At 38.4% G+C, this 21,142-nt stretch overlaps 1 protein-coding gene across 2 annotated transcripts in view; it reads right to left on the bottom strand.

Moving 5' to 3' along the window:
* Positions 1-21,142, bottom strand: part of GFPT1 (glutamine--fructose-6-phosphate transaminase 1) — a 57,104-nt gene that overhangs the window by 6,151 nt on the left and 29,811 nt on the right. For both annotated transcript variants that reach the window (XM_086700954.1, XM_086700955.1), the window contains 9 exons: positions 20,019-20,182; positions 19,035-19,130; positions 14,322-14,419; positions 9,917-10,037; positions 9,365-9,522; positions 1,991-2,105; positions 1,604-1,731; positions 876-1,043; positions 27-188 (listed from right to left, as the gene is read on the bottom strand). In XM_086700954.1, coding sequence (XP_086557080.1) covers positions 27-188; positions 876-1,043; positions 1,604-1,731; positions 1,991-2,105; positions 9,365-9,522; positions 9,917-10,037; positions 14,322-14,419; positions 19,035-19,130; positions 20,019-20,182 — 1,210 coding nt within the window. The remainder of the gene's footprint in view (positions 1-26; positions 189-875; positions 1,044-1,603; positions 1,732-1,990; positions 2,106-9,364; positions 9,523-9,916; positions 10,038-14,321; positions 14,420-19,034; positions 19,131-20,018; positions 20,183-21,142) is intronic.

Below are 21,142 nucleotides of genomic sequence, written 5' to 3'. Positions count from 1 at the left end.
GATTTCTGCAGGGGCCCATCACGTACATCATAGCCTCTCAGCACAGCAAGGTGGAAAGCCAGCAACTGTAAGGGGATCACACTGAGAATGCCCTGCAAGCAGTCCACGGAGTGGGGCACCTTGATTGTTCTGTTAGTGTTCTTAATGGTCTCGGTATCTTCCTTATCACATATCACCACTGGGCGTCCCTGGGAAAGAAACACACACACACACACACAGATGCACCATCACTGGTAAGCAACGGCAGGGCTGTTGGACGTGAATGTGCAAATTTTGCACTGCGCATCTGCATGTGGCCTCACTGACTCACAATCCCACGTGGTAAATCAGATTGATCTCACTTATAGCCAAGGAAACTGAAATTTTGTGGGATTCAGTAATGGGTTTAAACTCACAGAAACGAGAAATACCCGGCTCAGTACTTGAATCCAAGTCTGCCTGCCCTCGAAGCTCAATTTCATGACCACTACATTGTGCCCAGACAGTAATATCTTTGAGGCTTTATATAAAAGCCAAATGATCTGAAGAAAACTGTTAAGCACAGCACCTGTAATATTAATGTAAAACCTAGTTCCTCCTGAAATATACTTTTAAGAATATTAACTTAAGAGGGAGCAGCATACACTAATAAATAGGACAAGATCTGGAGACTAGACCTCAGTTTTGGTCTTGGCGGTGCTTATTATGAGATCTAGGAGCCGGGTCCCGTCAAAACTCTTCAGCATCTCCGATTCTTCACATGTAAACTTAAACATGTTTTCTAAGCCTCCTACCGGGCACTGGATTATCACTTTAAATGTCATAAAATTCAAATAAGCTTTAGTGACCCAACTCTTAGAGAACCCCGGGTCCCCTCACAGCAGCCCCTAACTTACCTGCCTTGCAACCACCTGCTGAAGAGCATTCTGACACTTGGCGTAAGTGTGATCTCTCATGATAATCATGATGACAGGCATCAACTTATCCACCAAAGCCAGAGGGCCATGTTTCAATTCACCAGCAAGGATGCCTTCAGAGTGCATATAAGTGATTTCTTTGATTTTCTAACAGGAAAGAACTAGATTAGTCTTCAGTCTGTTTTTCAAAAACCCATTCTTAAGGAAGTATTACACAAAACATCTGGTGTCTGAAGTCACTATTTATCCAGAAGTATTAAAGGACCACTGGCCTGTAAATACAGGTTAATAGATCATTATTTCTAAACTCTCAACAAGTAACTACAAGTTTTAAAACCACAAAACTTTTTGAAGATTTTAGGTGACCATGAATATATTCATCTTACTCGGTGGCTATTCTCTACTTGCCTCATGCTTGACCTCAATTAAATCTCACACCTAGAAAAAATTCAATCTTTTATTTATTCATATTTGGACAACAAATTAACCAAGTTACTTGCTAAACCCAAATTACCACACTAAAATGTACTTTTCTTGATTTTCACTTTTGAATTAAGTATTGTTACCCTTTCTCAAGATAACAAATCAGAGCACATAAAAACAAAGGCATTTTCAAAAGTTCCACCTATTTCATTCCATCTAAAAATTATGGCTACGTGCCAGGTCCTCATGTCCAACAGACTGAAATTACAAGTGAGAAGACTTACTAGTGCCCCTTCAAGACAAGTAGCATAATGATAGCCACGTCCCATTATCAAGACTGACTTCTGATGATAAAGTTCCGTTGCCAGTTTCTGAATTTCATCATCCATGCTCAATACTTCCTTGATCAAATCTGTTAAGAATATTAACAAAGTCTATGAAAGAAGGACAATAAACTGAACTGATATAGTAACAATAATATACTGGTAGCAACCAACAAAAGACCAGTGCTTCTATCTTCTGTGATCTCAGTGAGGGGTTTTTAAATACTAGGCAAAAAAGATCTTTTTGACTAAATAGCTATAAACCACAGCGTCAAGGACAAGAAGAGAACTTCGCCCATTAGCTACATCCTCGGACAACAAAAATGTACTGTGTGAGCATCTTCGTACCAGGCAGCCGCTTCAATCCAAGCATGATCTCTTTGCGTCTCTCTTGCATGGAGATCCTGTCATCACACATCATGAGGGCAAACATCACAAGGGACACAAACTGGCTGGTGTAAGCCTGGAACAACGCAAAAAAGCACAATTAGCTGCAGTTGCATTTTAAGAACTTGGAATTTTTAATGTAAAACGATGAAAATAAAGACTTTCCTCCCATTAGTTTTACAAATATGTATTGCCCATTTTTTAAAATAGCGTTAGTAACAGCGAACTGGACCAGTACTTGAGAAATCTATCACTATTCTCCCTTTCTGAATTTGAACAAATGACCTAACTTTTATTTCCAAAGACAAAAACAGAAGTTCCTTCTAATGCACTAGAAAGGAAAAGCGAGCAGAGAGTAACTCTGCACATGCACGACCAATTTAAGTTTTTGATAGAAGTCAAAAGCAAGGCACTCACTGAAGAATCCCTGAGGTACTTATATTGGTTTGGTTGGATTTTTAAAAAATTGTTCTTTCAGGGGTGCCTGGGTGGCTCAGTCAGTTAAGTGTCTGACTTCAGCTCAGGTCATGATCTCGCCATCCATAAGTTTGAACCCCGCATCGGGCTCTCTGCTGATAGCTCAAAGCCTGCAGCCTGCTTGAGATTCTGTCTCCCTCTCTCTCTGACCCTCCCCTGTTCATTCTCTCACTCTCTCTCTCTCAAAAATGAACATTAAAATGTTTGTTAAATAATAATAAGTAAAATAAAAATTGTTCTTGGATTTTTTAACCTTTGCCAATATACTTGTTGCTCACTGCCACCTTCCCCCATCCCCATCCCCAGTTTGGCTAAAAAAAAATTTTTAGCTTCAATTGTAGAAAGGTAGGTAGAAATAAGAATAATCCTCAATCTTAGAAATCATTACATTTTAATAATGGTATTAATAACATTTGTGAATATTGCCTTCTAATCTTCACTGCCTTTCTTTTCTTTAAATGGTTAAGAAACTTCTCTCTCAAAAATAAACATTAAAAAAATTTTTTAAAAAGGGGGGGTACCTGAGTGGCTCAGTCGCTTAGGTGTCTGGCTTCAGCTCATGTCATGATCTGGAGGTCTGTGGGTTCAAGCCCCGCCTCGGACTCTGCTGACAGCTCACAGCTCAGAGTCTGGAGCCTGCTTCAGATTCTGTGTCTCCCTCTCTCTGCCCCTCCCCTGCTTCCTCTCTGTCTCTCTCTCTCTCAAAAATAAATAAATATTTAAAAAATTTAAAAATAAATAGTTAAACTTAATTAGTAGGTATAATTTTATAACTTGCTCTTATTCTCCATTAAATCACAAGCACTTTCCAAGGAAGAGTGCCTTCTTTCTTGTTTACTACCGTGTGAGGCACAGTTTTGAAACTTGAGCAGCTTTCCATCTCTTTAGGCCTCAGATGGCCCACCTGTCAAAGGGACATTTATTTTCAACGTTATCATGAGAATGAAACGAGACCAGTGTAAAGCACTCGGCATAACAGCTGACACACAGGCTCAAAACAAACTTTTACTCATAAAAGTTTGAACTAAAAGACATTTATTTTCCTAGGCCATAAAATGGTGAATGTTTAAAACCTGCAGTCAACTATGGGGCACCTGGGTGGCTCAGTTAGTTAAGCATCCAACTCTTGATTTCAACTCAGGTCATAATCTCACAGTCCATAGGATTGAGCCCTGCATCAGGGGCTCTGTGCTCAAAACTAACTAACTAACTAACTAACTAACTAACTAACTAACTAACTAACTAACTAACTGAATAAATAAGTAAGTAAGTAAGTAAGTAAGCAAAGAAAGAAAGAAAGAAAGAAAGAAAGAAAGAAAGAAAGCAAGAAAGCAAGCAAGCTTTCTGTCAACTACCAAGATTATTTTCATTCCCATTAGCTGTATGAGAATGTGAGAGATGCATAGATGCGTATGTTTACCATTTGCCTGCTAGGTAATGGCCTCTCAATATTACCTTATCACAAATATCCTGAATCTGACAAGTTAAGATTGTTTTCATGTTCATTGGCCATTTATGTTTTCTCTTCGAAGACTTAACTTCATTGTTCTTCACTTATTTCTGCACTTGGGGTGTGGGAGTTCTGTTTTGTTTTTTTTTTTTAGTTGGTCTTAAGGTCTTTATTGTTATGTTTCAAATACTTTTTTCCCAGTTTGGGGTAAACCTTTTTTTATAATGGTGTTTATTAACTTAGAAGTTTTATTTTTTTAAACTTTTAAGTAGTACTGTTAGGCTTAGTCTTTCCATTCCAGCATCAGTTAAGTACTATTAATTTTCTTAATTCTGTTGTTTTCGTTGTCCCTTTTTATTTAATTTTTTTTCCTTTCAGTCCATCTGAAATTTATTTTAGTGCAAGGTGTTAACTTGTGTTTTCTTCTCACAAATAGCCAATTTTCCCTCCATTTCAGCCCTCCCTTCTCTACTGGCTCATGACATTTCCTGTAGCCTCAGTTCTCACGGCATACTAGAGTTATGTTGCAGAACTGATTCTGTCCCACAGATCTGTCAGTTGTTTACAAAACAATCTTCCCATCCAGAAACATGGCATTTTCATCAATTTGTGCTAAAAATGTAAAAGTCCGTAAAGTTACAGTTTTCATTTACTCAGTAAGTATTTATTAGGGAGCATCTTAGACAGTGCTTGGTATAGTTGTAAATATTTTTATAGCTACTGAAAACAGAATCCCTCCTCCAAACACACCCCTCATATCTTTTCTAAGTAGCTACTGTCAATTTATAGGAAAATATCTTGTATATATTTTATATAAAGCACTTTGTATGAATTCTTCTTCATTCTAAGAAATCTTTTACTTGGTATTCTTAAGCTCTGCAGGTAGTCTGTCCTGTCGATTGGAAATAAGGAGAACCTTGTTTCATTCATTTTTCTCTATTATTTGTCTCCTGCTATTTTGGGTTTCCTTTTTCTTTTTTAGTAAAGCATTTAATGCTATGAAGTTACTTCTAATTATCATTTTGGCCGCACTTTCTAAATTTTGAACCATATTTGTTCATTGTCATTATTTTTGCATGAAGCCTTTTTAATAGCAGTTTTGAGACCTTTTTAACTCACCAGTCATTTAGAGAAACTATATTTTATATTTCAGGCATTTGAGGTTCTTATTTATTTATTTACTTTGAAAGAGAGACAGGAGACAGAGAGAGAGACAGAGCACGCACACATGAAGGAGAAGGACAGAAGGAATCTTTTTTTTTTATGTTCATTTTTGAGAGAGAGCAAGCAAGCAAGGGAGGGGCAGAGACAGAGGGAGACAGAAGATCCAAAGTGGGCTCTGAGTTGACAGCAGAGAGTCTGATGCAGTGCTTGAACTCACGGACCATGAAATCATGACCTGAGCTGAAGTCAGATGCTTAATTGACTGAGCCACCCAGGAGCCTCAGGAGAGAGAGAATCTTAAGCAGGCTCCACACTCAGCAAGGATCCTAGTACGGGACTCTATCCCACAACCCTGGAATCATGACCTGAGCCAAAATCAAGAGTCGGACACTCAACCAACTGAGCCACCCAAGTGCCCCTTATATTTTATTATTAAATTACTAGGAATATTGCGGTGTGGTCAGCTACAGTGCTATATATAATTTTAACATTAAGAAATTTATTCCGATTTTTTTTTTTTTTTTGTAGATTATAGGCTGAATTTCTACTACTCTTCTCTGGATAAGGAATCACTTCATTAGTGAATATTTTCCTGTCATAATGTGGATAATGAGCCTCCTGTATAATAAAAATCACAGTCTGCTAATGCTCCTTACCTTCCCAGTAGTTAAATGAGACTCCCTGTTGTCCCTTGCTGGACCTCCCAGCTGCTAGCTGCTTATACAATTCCTTCACAGCTACCTGTCCCTGTGTTCCCATGTGTCCTACCAGTAGGCTGTGATTTCCCCCCCACAGCACTGAAGTGGATTCACAGCCCCTTGCCTCCAGGCTAATGAGCACATCTGTATTCTTAAACTCCAGTCCCTTCCAGTCTACCTTTTCCTATTGACAGTTATTTTTCAATAAACCAATTAATCATAAAACATACGATCAGGACAGGGGGAGAGACCCAGTATCTGGGACCCACGGGATCCCTAAACTGTTTCCAATTCAAACCAATCAGATGGTTTTTACCTGAGTAAAAATGTTATTTTACATAGTAACATTTCCTTATTTGGACTTAAGACATCTCAACACTGGTTTTTAAATATAAATATTAAATAGAATAACTTTAACCTAGAATAGAATAACGCACATATTTTTCCATTGCATTCTTATTACAGCTTAATTTACAATTTCATGCTTTTCATTTCATCAATATATACCAGAAAACAAATTATGAGGAAAGCAAATTACACCTCACACTTAGAACTTACTGAAGTTTGAAAGAATTTACCAGGAAAATGTTGACTCTGAACTTTTAAACTTGGTTTTACTTTTTATTAGGCCGAAAAGTTATTATCGGTTTATTTTTAAAATTCAACAAAAGTCAGTAGTGTGGTTAAATTTTAAACACCTGCAATAACATACAAAAATTGCTAAACCTGCATATTTATGCCCATCAATTCCTACAGAAACACAAACTGTCTGTGATCTGAAATTATGAGAGACTTACCCTCTCTCTAGCCCTGACAGTTTTTTAGGCAAAGTTGGGGATTTATAATCAAGATTATAGAATTCTTGTGCTAGCTCCATCACAGGGCCAGGGATTAGGACCAATAATAAGCTTTTTTGATCACCTATTAACATGTAAACATATCTGCCATTCAGAAACAGCCTATTACTAAAAACTGCAAAACCTGTACAACTCCAAGCCTAGAATGTCTAAGGCAATTGAAGAAAACAAAATTTAGAATCCAAGAAAACTTAAAGAATCCAAGAAAAATTAAAGAAAGACTAAACTGCTAGGCTTACTAAGAATTTTAAGGAAGTCATTTTTTTTTTTTTAATTTTTTTTTCAACGTTTTTTATTTATTTTTGGGACAGAGAGAGACACAGCATGAACGGGGGAGGGGCAGAGAGAGAGAGGGAGACACAGAATCGGAAACAGGCTCCAGGCTCTGAGCCATCAGCCCAGAGCCTGACGCGGGGCTCGAACTCACAGACCGTGAGATCGTGACCTGGCTGAAGTCTGACGCTTAACCGACTGCGCCACCCAGGCGCCCCAAGGAAGTCATTTTTTAAAAGAAATTAATTACAATATCTACTATGAAAAGATGCTTATTTTCTTGCATAAGATGTAACCATTGGAGAAACTGGGTGAAAAGTACATGGACTTCTCTGTACTATCTTTGCAACTTCCTATAAACCTATAGTTATCCCAAAATAAAAAGATTATTTAAAAGGACCTGCAAAAAAGAGAACTACTGCTAGAGATAATAACATGAAAAAATCTCAAAAACGTCCTGTTAAGTGGAAGAAGCCGGACACAAAAGGCATGCATTATACAATCCCATTTATAAGAAATTTCTAGAAAATGACATAGTATAGCAAGAGAAAGCAATTATACCTACCTCAGGCTGAGGCTAAGAGGCGGGAGTAAGGGTTAACTGGAAATGGGCACAAAGGAACTTTTTTTCAAGTAAGTCTTCTAAAACAGGTCTGTAGTGACAGTTAACAAATTTACTAACACTATACACTGAAAATTAGTGAATGTTATGGTGTGAAATTTATACCTCAATAAAGCTATAGAAGAAAAGGTTAATGGTAGAATCTAGGTGATAGGTATATGGGTGTTAACATAAAATTCCTTTAACTCTGCTGTGTGTTTGAAAATATCGTAATAAAATGTTGAGAAAAATTAAAGTTTCTGTGAGAAACAGAATTAGAAATGAAAAAAATTGTACTTCCCCTGGCAGCTCACAGTTCAAGAAAGATTTTAATAAAAAGGAAGTCAATAGCGTCCATTCAGTGGTGTGACCCCACATCCCACATATCCCACGGTGAAGCCCTTGTTTCGCCATGTGTTGTGAATAAAGGGGCCTTGGAATGCCAATCCCTGATCAAAGCTGTCTGTCTGGACACTGTTCCAAAACTCTGTATGCTGCTGCTGAGGGCGGCTGGTTATTTATTCAGGCACAGAATGGAAACCCAAGCACAAACATCATACATGTTTTAATTACCACATGGAGAAAATTCAGGTTTCAGCTTTCTGCAAATTATAGTGTTAGCAACATCAAAGTAACCAAGAAACAAAAAACCTCACTCAGAGTTTTTACAGAAGAATCACAAATTTCTCCTTCTCCCCAAAACTTCTGAGTTTCTTTAAAATGAAAAAAATTCAGGGGCGCCTGGGTGGCTCAGTCGGTTGGGCATCCAACTTGGCTCAGGTCGTGATCTCACTGTTGGTGAGTTCCAGTCCTGCGTTGGGCTCTGTGCTAACAGCTCGGAGCCTGGAGCCTGCTTCAGACTCTGTGTCTCCCTTTCTCTCTGCCCATCCCCCACCACTCACACTTTGTCTCTCTCTCAAAAATAAACATTAAAAAAATTTTTTTCTAATGAAAACAATTCAAATGTAGCTATGCACATGTTAACATCTTCTTCTACACACCTTTAATTAGAATCAAATTCACTGATACCTAAGTATCTCATTAAACAATCAGCAAGAAATATTACACACTTAAGCAGAAAAACAGAAATGCTAAAATCATAAAGAGTAATGCATTTGTGCAAAGAGAATATCTTTTGCATTTATATATCTAAGATTCCTATTTTTATTACTAATACTAAATTTACATATATCCCAATTTCAAAGAGCAAAGTAGTCTAAGGCCCTAAAAAAAGTGTTTAAATCTCCACAGATGTAGTATCCAAAGTGGAATAGATACTGTCATAGGATATTCATTTTTATTTTTTTAATAGGTAAATTTTATACGAAAGGTGTACCTCCCTTACAAACTTTCAAAGGTAATATGTACATTTTGTCATACTTATTAGAAACTATAAGTGTGCAAATAAAATATGTCAATAAACTATTGTCAAAATGTCAAAAACTATTAGAATTGAACTGGATGTTTTAAAAAAAAAAAACTGGATGCTTCTAAATTTGTTATTTTTCTAATTCCCTAACTATCCTTAATAAAAGAAGAGGACATCATATTTACCATGTACCCCACGGCACCGGCAGGAGGAAGAGAAGTGATGAATGGATAGCCAGCAGAGGCCCTTTCAACCCCTCAAGATGGGACTGAGGCAAAGAATGACAAGTGTTTTATCTATTACTCACCATGAAGTCGTAAAATAATTACAATGATTAGTAAACTTGATGAGTTCCGTAAGTGCTAACAAATGACCCAGAAGATACAGATTAGTGTGCTCCACCACAACTATGATTAGATAATCATGAGAACAAAGTCAAGACTTACTTTTGTGCTGGCCACGCCAATCTCGGGCCCGGCATTTATGTGAACTCCACAGTCTGTCTCCCTTGATATGGAACTGCCCACCGTGTTTGTGATCCCCACAGTTAAAGCTCCTCTCTCCTTACAGTACCGAAGACCCATCAGGGTGTCTGCTGTCTCACCTGTGTAAGAAGGAAGACAAAAGTAACACACAGAGCAATCAGCAGACCCTGTTTCTTAGATGCAAAAACAAAAAACTGACTATACTTTCAAGAATATCATTTAAGTAAAATTTAAAACATGCACTTAAAATAATAAGTTTGCCAAACTTTGAATAAAAGCTTCCTACTTTTTAGGATCTCCTTTCCCACTTTGTCTTTGAAAATTCAGCTCCTTGAGAGTAAAATGTGTTAATTTTACAAATTCATAAACAATTATGTAATATCAAAATAAATCTGGACTTGTCAAGTCATCTGTAATATCTATTTATCTTCAAATAGCAGTTTCTGCCAAGATATGCTATGATCATGCGCAAGAATGACTTTCCTTTCCTTCAAGTTTTTAAAATTAGCATACCTGACTGACTAATGAAAAAGCAAACATCATCTCGAAAAACTGGTGTGTTTCTATCCAGGAAATCACTGGCAAGCTCCACCATAACAGGCAACTCAGTCAGCTCTTCGAGAACTTGACGTGTCTGCAAGGAAAAGATGACCTGGTCATATGACCTTACTTCAAATACTCTTGCTCACTGGACTTCCTTGGATTCAATGCATACTTCTCATAAAAATGATACAACAAGCATTGTTAGAAAATACAAATACAGACTATCCCACTGGCCAGCATACAAGCACTGTTAACATTTAGTACAAGTCTCTTTAGACAGTTAGCAATGCATATATTCTTATAAGCAAACACACCCACACATACAAAATGTTTTGAAGGTAGAAAAAGCACTGTTCTGAGTTAGCTTGAATGTTATCTCTAACTTCCTAATTCCTAATTTTTTAATGACAATTCCTATTTCAAATGAGATAGCCACAGATATATAAACACCTCGTGAAAAATTAAACACTTCAAAATTACTATGTATCCACAAAGAGTACCATTTTCCAGAAAAATCAATACATTTTAGAAATCTTGTTTAAGAAAGCTTACTATTTCCAAACTTTGCAGCATGGAGGGTGAAGTAGGGAAGTAGGGGGCAGTGTGCTTCTATTCAAAGAATATCATAACATTTCTTTTACTAATTTCTCTTTCTTTTCTTTTCAAATTTTTATTTAAATTTTAGTTAATGTATAGCTAATTTCTACTCTAATTCAATTCCTTTTACTCTCATCATCAGAAAATGTAAAACAACAGACAAAAATAAACTTTTAGGCAGCAAAATTTTTAGGCCCTACAGATGCATACATTTGGTTGTTGCGGAGACCACCTGCTTCTTTACGCAAGCACCCCCTCCCCCATCTCTTGCCCCACCAGTGCATTTCTCCTTCACAGTAGTGAAACAGCTGTAAAGGTTTCCTCACTTCATAGCCCTTTAATTTTTTTTTTTTTTTTTTTTTTTTTGAGAGAGAGAGAGAGAGACAGCATGAGCAGGGGAGGGGCAGAAGAAGTGGGAGAGAGACAATCTTAAGCAGGCTCTGCACTGTCAGTGCAAAGCCCAGACGTGGGGCTCAATCTCATAATCATGACATGAGCCGAAATCAAAAACAGACTATCAAAACACCTCACCTACTGAGCCACCTCACCTACTGAGCCACCAGGGTGCCTCAGCCCTTTAACTTTCTTTTCCACAATGGCAGACTAAGGGGTACGAGCTCTGCCTGCTTGGGATTATCTCTCTGCCCCTGTTCGCAAGCACCCACTTGCTCTTTCTCAGAAAGAAAGAAATAAACTTAAAAAAAAAGTAAACTAAATGGTTTTGTTCTATCTTTGGTTTGGCACTTTTTAACAATGTTATAATATCACATACAGAAAGTCTTCAAAGATAAAATCTTATTTTTAACTAACCTTTTCCATTGATGTATTTTACTTACTAATTATACACAAAGTTACTGACCCTAAATGCTAAATGTTTTCCCTCAAATAGAAATCAAACCTCCCCCTCACAATATAATATTTATATTGGAATTATATTCTTCAAAATAAAAAAAAGATACAAATCTGGCAACTTACCAGATATTTTAAAATATATCCCACAAAAGTAATCTCAAGATATATATATCTGTGCTAATACATGTCTTTTTCTTTCAGTGGAAGCAACTCTTTATAAATAGACAGAATGACGTATTTTCATCCTAAGAGACTAATTTACTGTTATAAATTCCACTGACTGCATGTCACTGTAAAAACCCAGTGACAATTAACATTTTGAAAATCAAACTATACTTAGAATGATTTTAGTTGATTGTTATTGTTCAGGATACACATTACATACATAAAAAAGCAGCTATGCGTATGTGTCATTCATTTTAGACTCCACCAAAAACCACACAAAACCAAAAAACTAGATAGAAAAGAATTAATGACACTATTTTGTATGACAAACCACAAAGGGACTTCTAATGTTTGTTAACTACAGTAGTTTCAGTATCTATCAAAAAACAAAACAAAACAAACCTTACATTTTTTCAAATTTCATAATTAGAGAATTCTAACATAGCATAAAATTTCTGCCCTAAAATTCACGTCTAGCATTAGATGAAACATTTAATCAAATTTTTTTACTTCTGAATAAAGGGCTTACTCAGTAACAATAGATCTAAGCCACGAGTGAACTGCCCAAGCCCTTCATTTACACTCATGTCTTTAACTCATTCTTTTATTTCCATGATCAAAACAAACACTTTCTTAGGACTCTCCCCTTGAATACTGCCTAGACTTTCCTTTTTTTAGACCATGTGATTTGAGAGTGGGTGGGTAAGAGAACTGAGATGCAAGGGCTAGACAATCATCTAATTTCTATCACTAGTTAAATGACTGGCTCCCACAAATACAGATATAAATACTTACACCCCAGCAAATAAAAAACTACTACGTCATAAACTTCGCGATCAATCCTAGAAGCAGAAACTGAGTAAGGGTCTTCTATACTTATGGGAGTTGACATCAACAGCATGATAAGACATCAACAGTATTATAAATGGTCTCTTCATAAGAAAACTACACATGGATCTGATTTACTGGACTAAAAGACCATTATATTCCTATGCTTCTGCATGGACAACCAACACACATCTTGGATGCAGAATTTCAGCTTCCCAAAAATTAACTCAAAATGAATTAAAGATTAAACGTAAGGCCTGAAACCATGAACTTCCAAGAAAAAAACACAGGAACAAAGTTCCTTGACATGAGTCTTGGTGATGATTTCTTGGATACGACACCTAAACCACAAAAAGCTAATTAAAAAGTAAACAAGTGGGATTATATCCAACCAAAAAGCTTCTGCATGGCAAAAGAAACCATCAACAAAGTGAAAAGTACACTACAGAATGAGAAAAAAATATTTGCAAACCAGGTATGTGAAAGGGACTAATATCTAAAATATATAAAGAACTCATAAAACTCAACTGCAAAAAAATTAAATAACCCAATTAAAAAATGGGCAAAGGACCTGAACAGACATTTTCCCCCTTGTGCATTGTTGGTGGGATTGTAAACTGGTACAGCCACCATGGAAAACACTATGGATGATCCTCAAAGAGGGAAAAATAGAACTACCATATGTCCAGTAATTCCACTTCTGGGAATATATCCAAAGGTAAGGAAAACATTAACTTGAAAGGATATCTGCACCCCCCTGTTCACAGAAACATTATTTACAAAAGCCAAGACATGGAAACAACCTAAGTGTCCATCAATTATTGAATGGATAAAGAAGTTGTGGTATACACACACACACACACACACACACACACACACACACACACACAAACACACACAAACAGCAATACTATTCAGCTATGAAAAATGAGGAAATCCTACCACTTGTGACAACATGGATGCACCCTGCAGGCATTATGCTAAGTGAAATAAGTATCACAAAGAAAAACAAATACTGTATGATTTACTTATATGTGGAATCTAAAATAAATAAGAAAATGAATAATAAAAATAAATTCATTAAAAAAAAAAAAAAAAAAAGGATCAGACCTGTGATTACCAGAGGTAGGGGTTTGGAGAGGGGGGAACTGGAAGAAGATGGTAAAAGGTACAAACTGCCAGTTTTGTACTGGCAAAAAAAAGCACTAATGATGTAATGTACAACATGATGACTACAAGAAACACTGCTGTACAGGATATACAGGAAAGCTGTTAAGAGAGTAAATCCTAAGAGTTCTCAGCACAGAGAAAAATCTCTTTCTATATTCTTTTCTTATGGTATCTCTATGAGAAGATGGATGTTAACTGAACCTTCTGTGGTAATCATTTCCAAATATACCTAAGTCGAACCATCATGCTATACATCTTGAACTTATACAATGATGTATGTCAATTATTTCTGAATAGAACTGGAATGCATTTTCTAAGTAAAATTTTTTAAAAATTTACCTTCCAAAGTAATTAAAGAACAAAGTCTGACAAAAAGAAGACTTTCTTTGTTTGCAGAAATGTGCCTACCAAGTAAGATCCTGTTGAGGCTCAACACATTACCAGCCATCTGTCTGAGTCAAGAAAATAATAATAAGCAAAACCTAACGACTGCTCCTACAGAAGTTTTTCTTACAGAAAACCTTTCCGACCCTTGGCCTTCCATGAAGTCACTGCAGGTGGTCTACCTGGATATCTAAGGACCTTTCTAAAGCAAATCTTCCGTTGATAAATAATTCCAAGCAGCTGTTAACATTTCTGCCCCGAATGCCTCCTGATTTTGGTCTTGACAACATAATATAACAAAGCATAATTTTACATGGTGTGTTACAGATACCTTCTAATATCCAACATCAAACAGTGAAAATCTTAAGAATCCACTTACTGCTACACCAGCATGATAACTTGTCCCACAAGCAATAAGAATCAAACGCCGACACCTCTGGATCTCCTTAATGTGATCCTTCAAACCGCCCAAATTCACTGAAATAAAAGTTTGTGTATATAATTATTTAGGAAAGAACCATATTGAAATAGGTAATCACTTTTCATGAGTGTCCACAGCCAATCTGGGAACAACACTACCATTTTAAAGAATTTCCACGCCTCTTGGGAAGCACAGTTCTGAATGGTTTCTAAAATGAAATTAAATAGGTCACAACTTAACTGTCTCCCCCAAACTTATAACTAACCTCACCCCTCCGGGATCCCACACACTTCTGGTTTTATCACACTCTACCCTGTTTGGTCATTTTTCCATTCCTCTCTTCAGATTAAAATTTCTCTCAAAGGCAAAAAACACAGGACACAGATGAGATCGCTAGATGGTGATGGCTGGGGTGGGGAAGGAGTTGGCCACAAAGGGGCATGAGAAGGTTTCTAGGGTGATGGAACCGTGCTTCATCTTGATGGCTGTAGAGGTTATGGTTACGATCATGTTGTGGAAGTTTGTCAAAACTCAGAATTATACACCAAAAATGGTGAATTTTATTATATCTACTTATATCTCTTCAAGCTACCTGGGAAAACACTTAGTTACATTAGTTTCCCACACAAACAGTGCTCCCACCCAGAACAGTGCACTGAACACAATATAAAACCCTCTCCTTTCAGTCCTTCCCATCTCAGTAAATGCCACCCCCAAGCACCCGATGGCAGTGCCCCTCGACTGCCCCTATCCATCCTCACATCCATCCCCAGCAGGTCCTGTGAGCACACCTTCAAAAGGAGCCTCTAATACCATCATGTGGTCTAACATCTCTGCCCCAGACAAGAGCAACGCTTTCCTAACTGCTCTCTCTTCTACCCCCACCTCCCAGAGCCTGTTCTCCACACACAGAATAAAACCACCTTGTAGAGTGATTCTTTAAAACCATAAAGTGATCTCAAAACCTTCCAATGAGTCTGTCTTCTTTCTGTCTCTATAGCTATTTATGTGTTCTTCTAAGGGCTTCTTGTGTTAGAAATACTTCAACGAAAAGCTACTTTTCTACCTATGAGAAATTTTCATTCAACGTCCATTCCATTATTCAACTAATATTTCCTGAGCACCCACCAAGTGAATTTGCTACCCAAGATACTGTGGCTACCAGAGTTCAGGGCAGTTCAGGGGATGGCTGAGAAGACAGACCTGCACACCACCGGGCAGCATTCTCTGCGTCTGACGCTTTTTTCTGCACACTTTTTTCTACCTTACTTGGACATAATGTAAAACCAAGGCATATGTTTTGCTTTTTATTTCTCTGAATAACTTTATGTTCTCCTTTTTAAATTTCAGTACTGAGAGGGTGTATTATATTTCTCCATTTAAAAAAAAATCAGCAAATTGGAAAATAAAATAAAACCACAAAAAGCTTCAGCAGCTTCCCAAGTAACTTGGAATAAAATCTAAACTCCTTATTATGGCTTCAAGTGCCCACATGTCCCGTCTCCTGCTTAACTCTGACCTCATCTCCTAGTACTTTCCCTCCCACCCTGGCCGCTGCAGCCAGACTGACCTCCTTGTGGCTTCTGCACTAGACAAAGGTTCGTGCACCTCTGCCTGCAGAATTCTTCCACAGACCTCGGCATGTATTGGAAAGGTCTGGGAAGAAAGCACAATATCAAGAGGTTGTGTTCAGGTCATCCAACGGCAACAGTATGAAGATGACTCAGTATAAAAGCAGAGAGACTACCAGGGAGACTTGTATTCCAGATGACCAATGACAGGGAAATAAGATGGTAAGATCAGCTGCCTGACAACTCGTTCCCTAAAAACTAGCAAATTCCCTGCTGGCTGAGGGAGGTTTGAGGTAGTTCTGGAAGGAGTCATCCAAGGTCCGAATGGATGATGCTTTCGAGAGAAGCCTAATTCTAATAAGGTAGGCCATGCTACTAGAAGCAATAAGAGTGCCCGGAAGACCGGAGTAGGGATGGAGCATTTCAAGATCACCACTGGACACCGAACCCTAGTCCGGCTCCGAAAGGGACCAGCAATGTGACCTTTCGCAAGACACTCAAACTGACAGAGCCTCAATTTCCTTGCCTTGATAAAAAAAAAAGTTAACAGCTATCCTGTTTGTATTACAGAACTTTTATGAGGAACATAACATTGAGAAGAGTGCTTTTTAAAATCATGAACTTCTCAGGGGCGCCTGGGTGGCTCAGTCGGTTAAGCGTCCAACTTCAGCCCGGGTCACGATCTCGCGGTCCGTGAGTTCGAGCGCCGCGTCGGGCTCTGTGCTGACAGCTCAGAGCCTGGAGCCTGCTTCCGATTCTGTGTCTCCCTCTCTCTCTGCCCCTCCCCCGTTCATGCTCTGTCTCTCTCGGTCTCAAAAATAAATAAACGTTAAAAAATAAATAAATAAATAAAATCATGAACTTCTCAAAGTTTATCTCACTGTCTTCCTTTATGAATTAAATCTTTTCCCCGATCTTCCTTCCATAAATACCATAAGGCGGTCCTTACTGCGACACCCCAGTCCTTCCAGTGCAACCACCTTTAACAGCCCCACACTGGCAGACGCAGCTCCCGTTTCTCCCCTCTCCTTCCCCTCGCTTCACCCTGGACGGAACAACACCCGAACTGGTGACTGCTTTTCGGCCTCTCGTCCCTCCAGTGCACACTGTAGACTGGTACCCAGTTCAATCCAGTGAAGCTCTATCACCCTGGTTTCTAAGCCTCCTGCTAGCTCTACAACTTCTACACGAGGCGGTCCCCCTGCACCTCCCACTTTAGAGCATTCCAGGCCCCCCTTGGCAGCTCCTCCCACCTTCTTTCCCAGACTTAATGTTCCTTACTCTGCTTCAAGTGTTAGATGTGGACAACTGGACTACACGTTATTCCGCCAACAGCTTGCTGATGGTTTTCCACTATCTCCCCTTCAGCTAATGCTGTTCTTTCCAACTGCAAGGCTCCCACGTCATCTCCACCTATTTAAACCCTTCAGATCTTTCAAACTCATGCCTGCCTGCTTCATGAGGCCTTCCCTGGCCCCAAAGCCCCTAGCCACAGACTGATTCATTCTCTACTCCTAATTCAACATTAAACTTTGTTTCTAATGCCAGGTATCATATTTACCTTTCTTTAAATACTTATATATTCACTCCGCTTCTAGACTTATAAAAACCTCGAAGAGGAGACCATATTAGAAATAATTTCCCTATAGTCCCTGTTATGTTCAGCATGGTGTCCTGAACACAGATGTTGAGTTTATAATTCAGCTTCAACAAATCTCTCCTGTTGAGAAAGTCTGACGCTGCTCAGAAAAAATAAAAAAATAAAAAAATACAGAGACAGCATTTACTCAGAGAATTCAATCAATTAACAGGACACAGCATAAAGAAGACACTTAATACCGTCCATATGACACACGGATTTGGGAACAGATCTTTTGCACACTAGCTATTATTTCTCAAAAACTAATTAATGCTAAGAAGCTTAGCCCAGTTGGCTTGTTAAACTGTTTACTAAACTGTCATGATGAACGAGCAGTGTTCCAAAAATGTGATTTCACAATAAATAGTTTATCTTCTGACCACAGAGAGTCCATCTCAAACTCATCTATGCAAGGTGTGCACACTCGTGTGACACAAGGTCCAGACAGAGTGTCCAGAAATACGACCAGAGTGGCACTCTCAGCTCTATCTTAAACAGGCAGAAAGGTACGGGTTTTCTCAAAAGGCATTAAGCAGACACCCGGAAAACCTGTGAGGAAGTTCACACCTTCACTCATCTAGAAACTGGTAAGAGAAAATCTAGGCTGAGCACATACATGTAAGCTTCCCAACGAGAGGAGAACCAGTGCCCAGAACAGTCCTTGGTATATGGCAAGTGCCCATTAAAGGTTTTCTGAAGTGGAAGGAAGTTCAATGTTTTTAATTATACACTAGAGGACTCCCCCTCCCCCCCCCCCCGCAGGAAATTCACCCTAATACTCTTTTAACTGACAACTTTCAAATGTGACTTTCCAGCCATTTGTTTTTACATTTTTTATAACCACCTTATTGAGATGTCACATACCATAACATCTCCCTTTTAAAGTGTACAAATAGTGGGTTTTAGTATATTCCCAGTTGTGCAACCATCACCACTACCGAATTTTAGAACATTTCATCACCTGCCCCAAACCCCATCCCCATTAGCAGTCATTCTCCACCCCCTCCCTTCAGCCTCTGGCAACCATTAGTTATTATCTCCCCTGTTTTATTGTGGTAAAACACACAGAACATAAATTTAACATTTTAACATTTTTTAAGGATTCAGTTTAGAGGCATTAAGCACATTCACACTGTTGTGCGACCATCACCGCCATCCATCTCCAGAACTTTTTCATCTTCCCAAACTGGAACTCTGTACGCATTAAGTAACAACTCCCTCTTTGTCCACTCTCCCTGCCCCTGGTAACCACTAATCTACCACCTGTCTCTATGAATCTGACTATTCTAGGTATATCTCCTATCAGTGGAATAATACACTGAAGGACTTTTGAAGGATGATTGGACTCCACTGATGGCTGTAGTCACAGTTTTCTATAAAGCTATAAAGGACAATGAACTTTCAGGCTGCCAATGTCAAGCCCCACAGAAGACTCCGAAATAATAACTCGCATGTAGTTACCAGTATAGTCGTCAAAGTTGACTCTTCCTCTCATCGTGTTTACGACGGACTCTGGCTGCTCAAAAATTTCCTTCTGCATAAATGAACTGAAGTTGCCTAAAGTAATATAAATTACATCATTAAAATAACAAATTTGTACACAACTAAAAGTCTGCCTCCTGTAACATCATCTTAGTAAATGAAAAGAGGGCTCATGCATTAGAGTACAATATTCACATATGACATTTTACCCTATGTGAAGAAAAATAAGCAAGTAAGGAGGAAAACTCACTTTATTAACTTCATACCTAAAATACGAGTGAGAGCAAAACAGGGAGTGGGAAGCTTAAGTTTTAGAGTCAGATCTAGGTTTAAATCATGGTTCTATCCTTTACCACATAAATGGCTCTGGGGAAATTCTTTATAGTAAGAACAGCAACTACTTCACAGCATTGTCATGTGGATTAATATAGGAAAGACCTGACATATAGCAGTTATGCAATAAACGTTAGCATTTATCCCACCTCGACCCCATGACAAAGGAGGAGAATAAAAACCACGATGGCAATAATCATTAACAGTTAACAAGAGCAAACAGTACGTAGGGCTCACTAAGCATGTCAGGCACTGTTCTGAAGGCTTTACATAAACTAATCCTCAAAACAACCTTAACAAGGTAGGTCCTATTTTCCTCCTTCTGTAAAAGAGAAAACTGAAGCACAGAGGGAGTAAGAGAGGAATAAAGAACAGAACACAAACTATGCTTATGAAGTATCTTAAAAATATCAAGAACCATTTCAATGACCAATCCGTGTTTTTAACATCAAAAACAACAAACCATGAATTAGTTTGAAGGACAACTACTTTAAGACCAGCAGATAATTTTCCAAAGAAACATCCCTTTCCCTCGTGTTATCCCCTCACTCATCATGTGGAAGGTTTCAGTCAACACCGTGTCTCCTTCCCATTAAGAACACCAAGCTATAACACGACAAAAACTTTCACCCTTCATGATCTGCTGGAGTTCCATCTGGAGGGTTTGCACAGCTCGTCCAGGGTGATCTCCTGCAGTTCGTTTAATTCGATGGATAGAAAGACGGCCGTCCACCACCGCTGCAACATCATCATCTTCAAGAAAGATGACGCGATTGGTATGTTCTATGACAGCACTATAAAATGTTCAAGGAGATAATACAATCAACAATCAAGGATGATTATTACAAATAAAACTATCATCAAGACACAGAAACCATGGTTAAAATACAAACCTATCATCCTGGAGTATCTCTGTTAACTTTCTGGTTACCAAGGCCATTCCCTACAGGGCAGTGGGCAGTTAACTAGGGACAATGAATAAAAGGATCTCTGTGCAACACCCTAAACCAAATTAAATTAGATCAGATCAGAAAGCATGGCTATTTCTTCCTCATTCTATCACCAAATCCTCCAATTTTAACTCCTAAATATTTTTCAAAGCTTCTATGTCCACCACCACAAACCAGTTCAAGCTACCATCAGCTCTTGGCTAGACCACCATAGGAACCTGCTAACTTATCCAACCACATGCCCTCTAATCTCCCTCCATCTGTTTTCCATTTCTGCCAAAATGAATGTCAAAAGGCAACTCCAACCAAGATTTCTCCCTCACCCAACAAAACACTTGATGGCTTCCCTTTGGCTCTTCAGAAAACCACAAAGCACAAGCATGACCCCACTTTCTTCTCTAGCCTCCACTCCCACCAAACTTCCTCTCTCTATGCCAGCCACACTGCTACCCATCCTGAGTTCTCACATACTGATCAATTCACAGAAAGTGAATGTTCTTCCCTCTACCTCTTCACCTAATCGACTACTAATATGTTTTTATCTCTCAAGTGTCATTCCCTTACAGAAATTTACCCATAGGAGTGTAAGTCACCCTGGTATAGGCATTCTGTAGCTCTTGTCACAGGTGGAATTCTACACTTGTGTGACTGATTAAAATTTGTCTCCTCCAATAAGAAAGAGCTCCTTAAGGACAAGTTGTGTGTGTGTGTGTGTGTGTGTGTGTGTGTGTGTGTGTGTGTCTGTGTGTGTGTGTGTGTGTGTTTAAGGGTTATTTTATTTATTTATTTTTATTTTCTTTTATT

Source organism: Puma concolor, chromosome A3 (genome assembly GCF_028749965.1).
Source record: "Puma concolor isolate L17-30 chromosome A3, mPumCon1.1.hap2, whole genome shotgun sequence".
In the NCBI taxonomy this organism is placed as follows: domain Eukaryota; kingdom Metazoa; phylum Chordata; class Mammalia; order Carnivora; family Felidae; genus Puma; species Puma concolor.
Note: the sequence above shows the minus strand (reverse complement) of the source record. Positions and strands in the feature narration are given on the sequence as shown.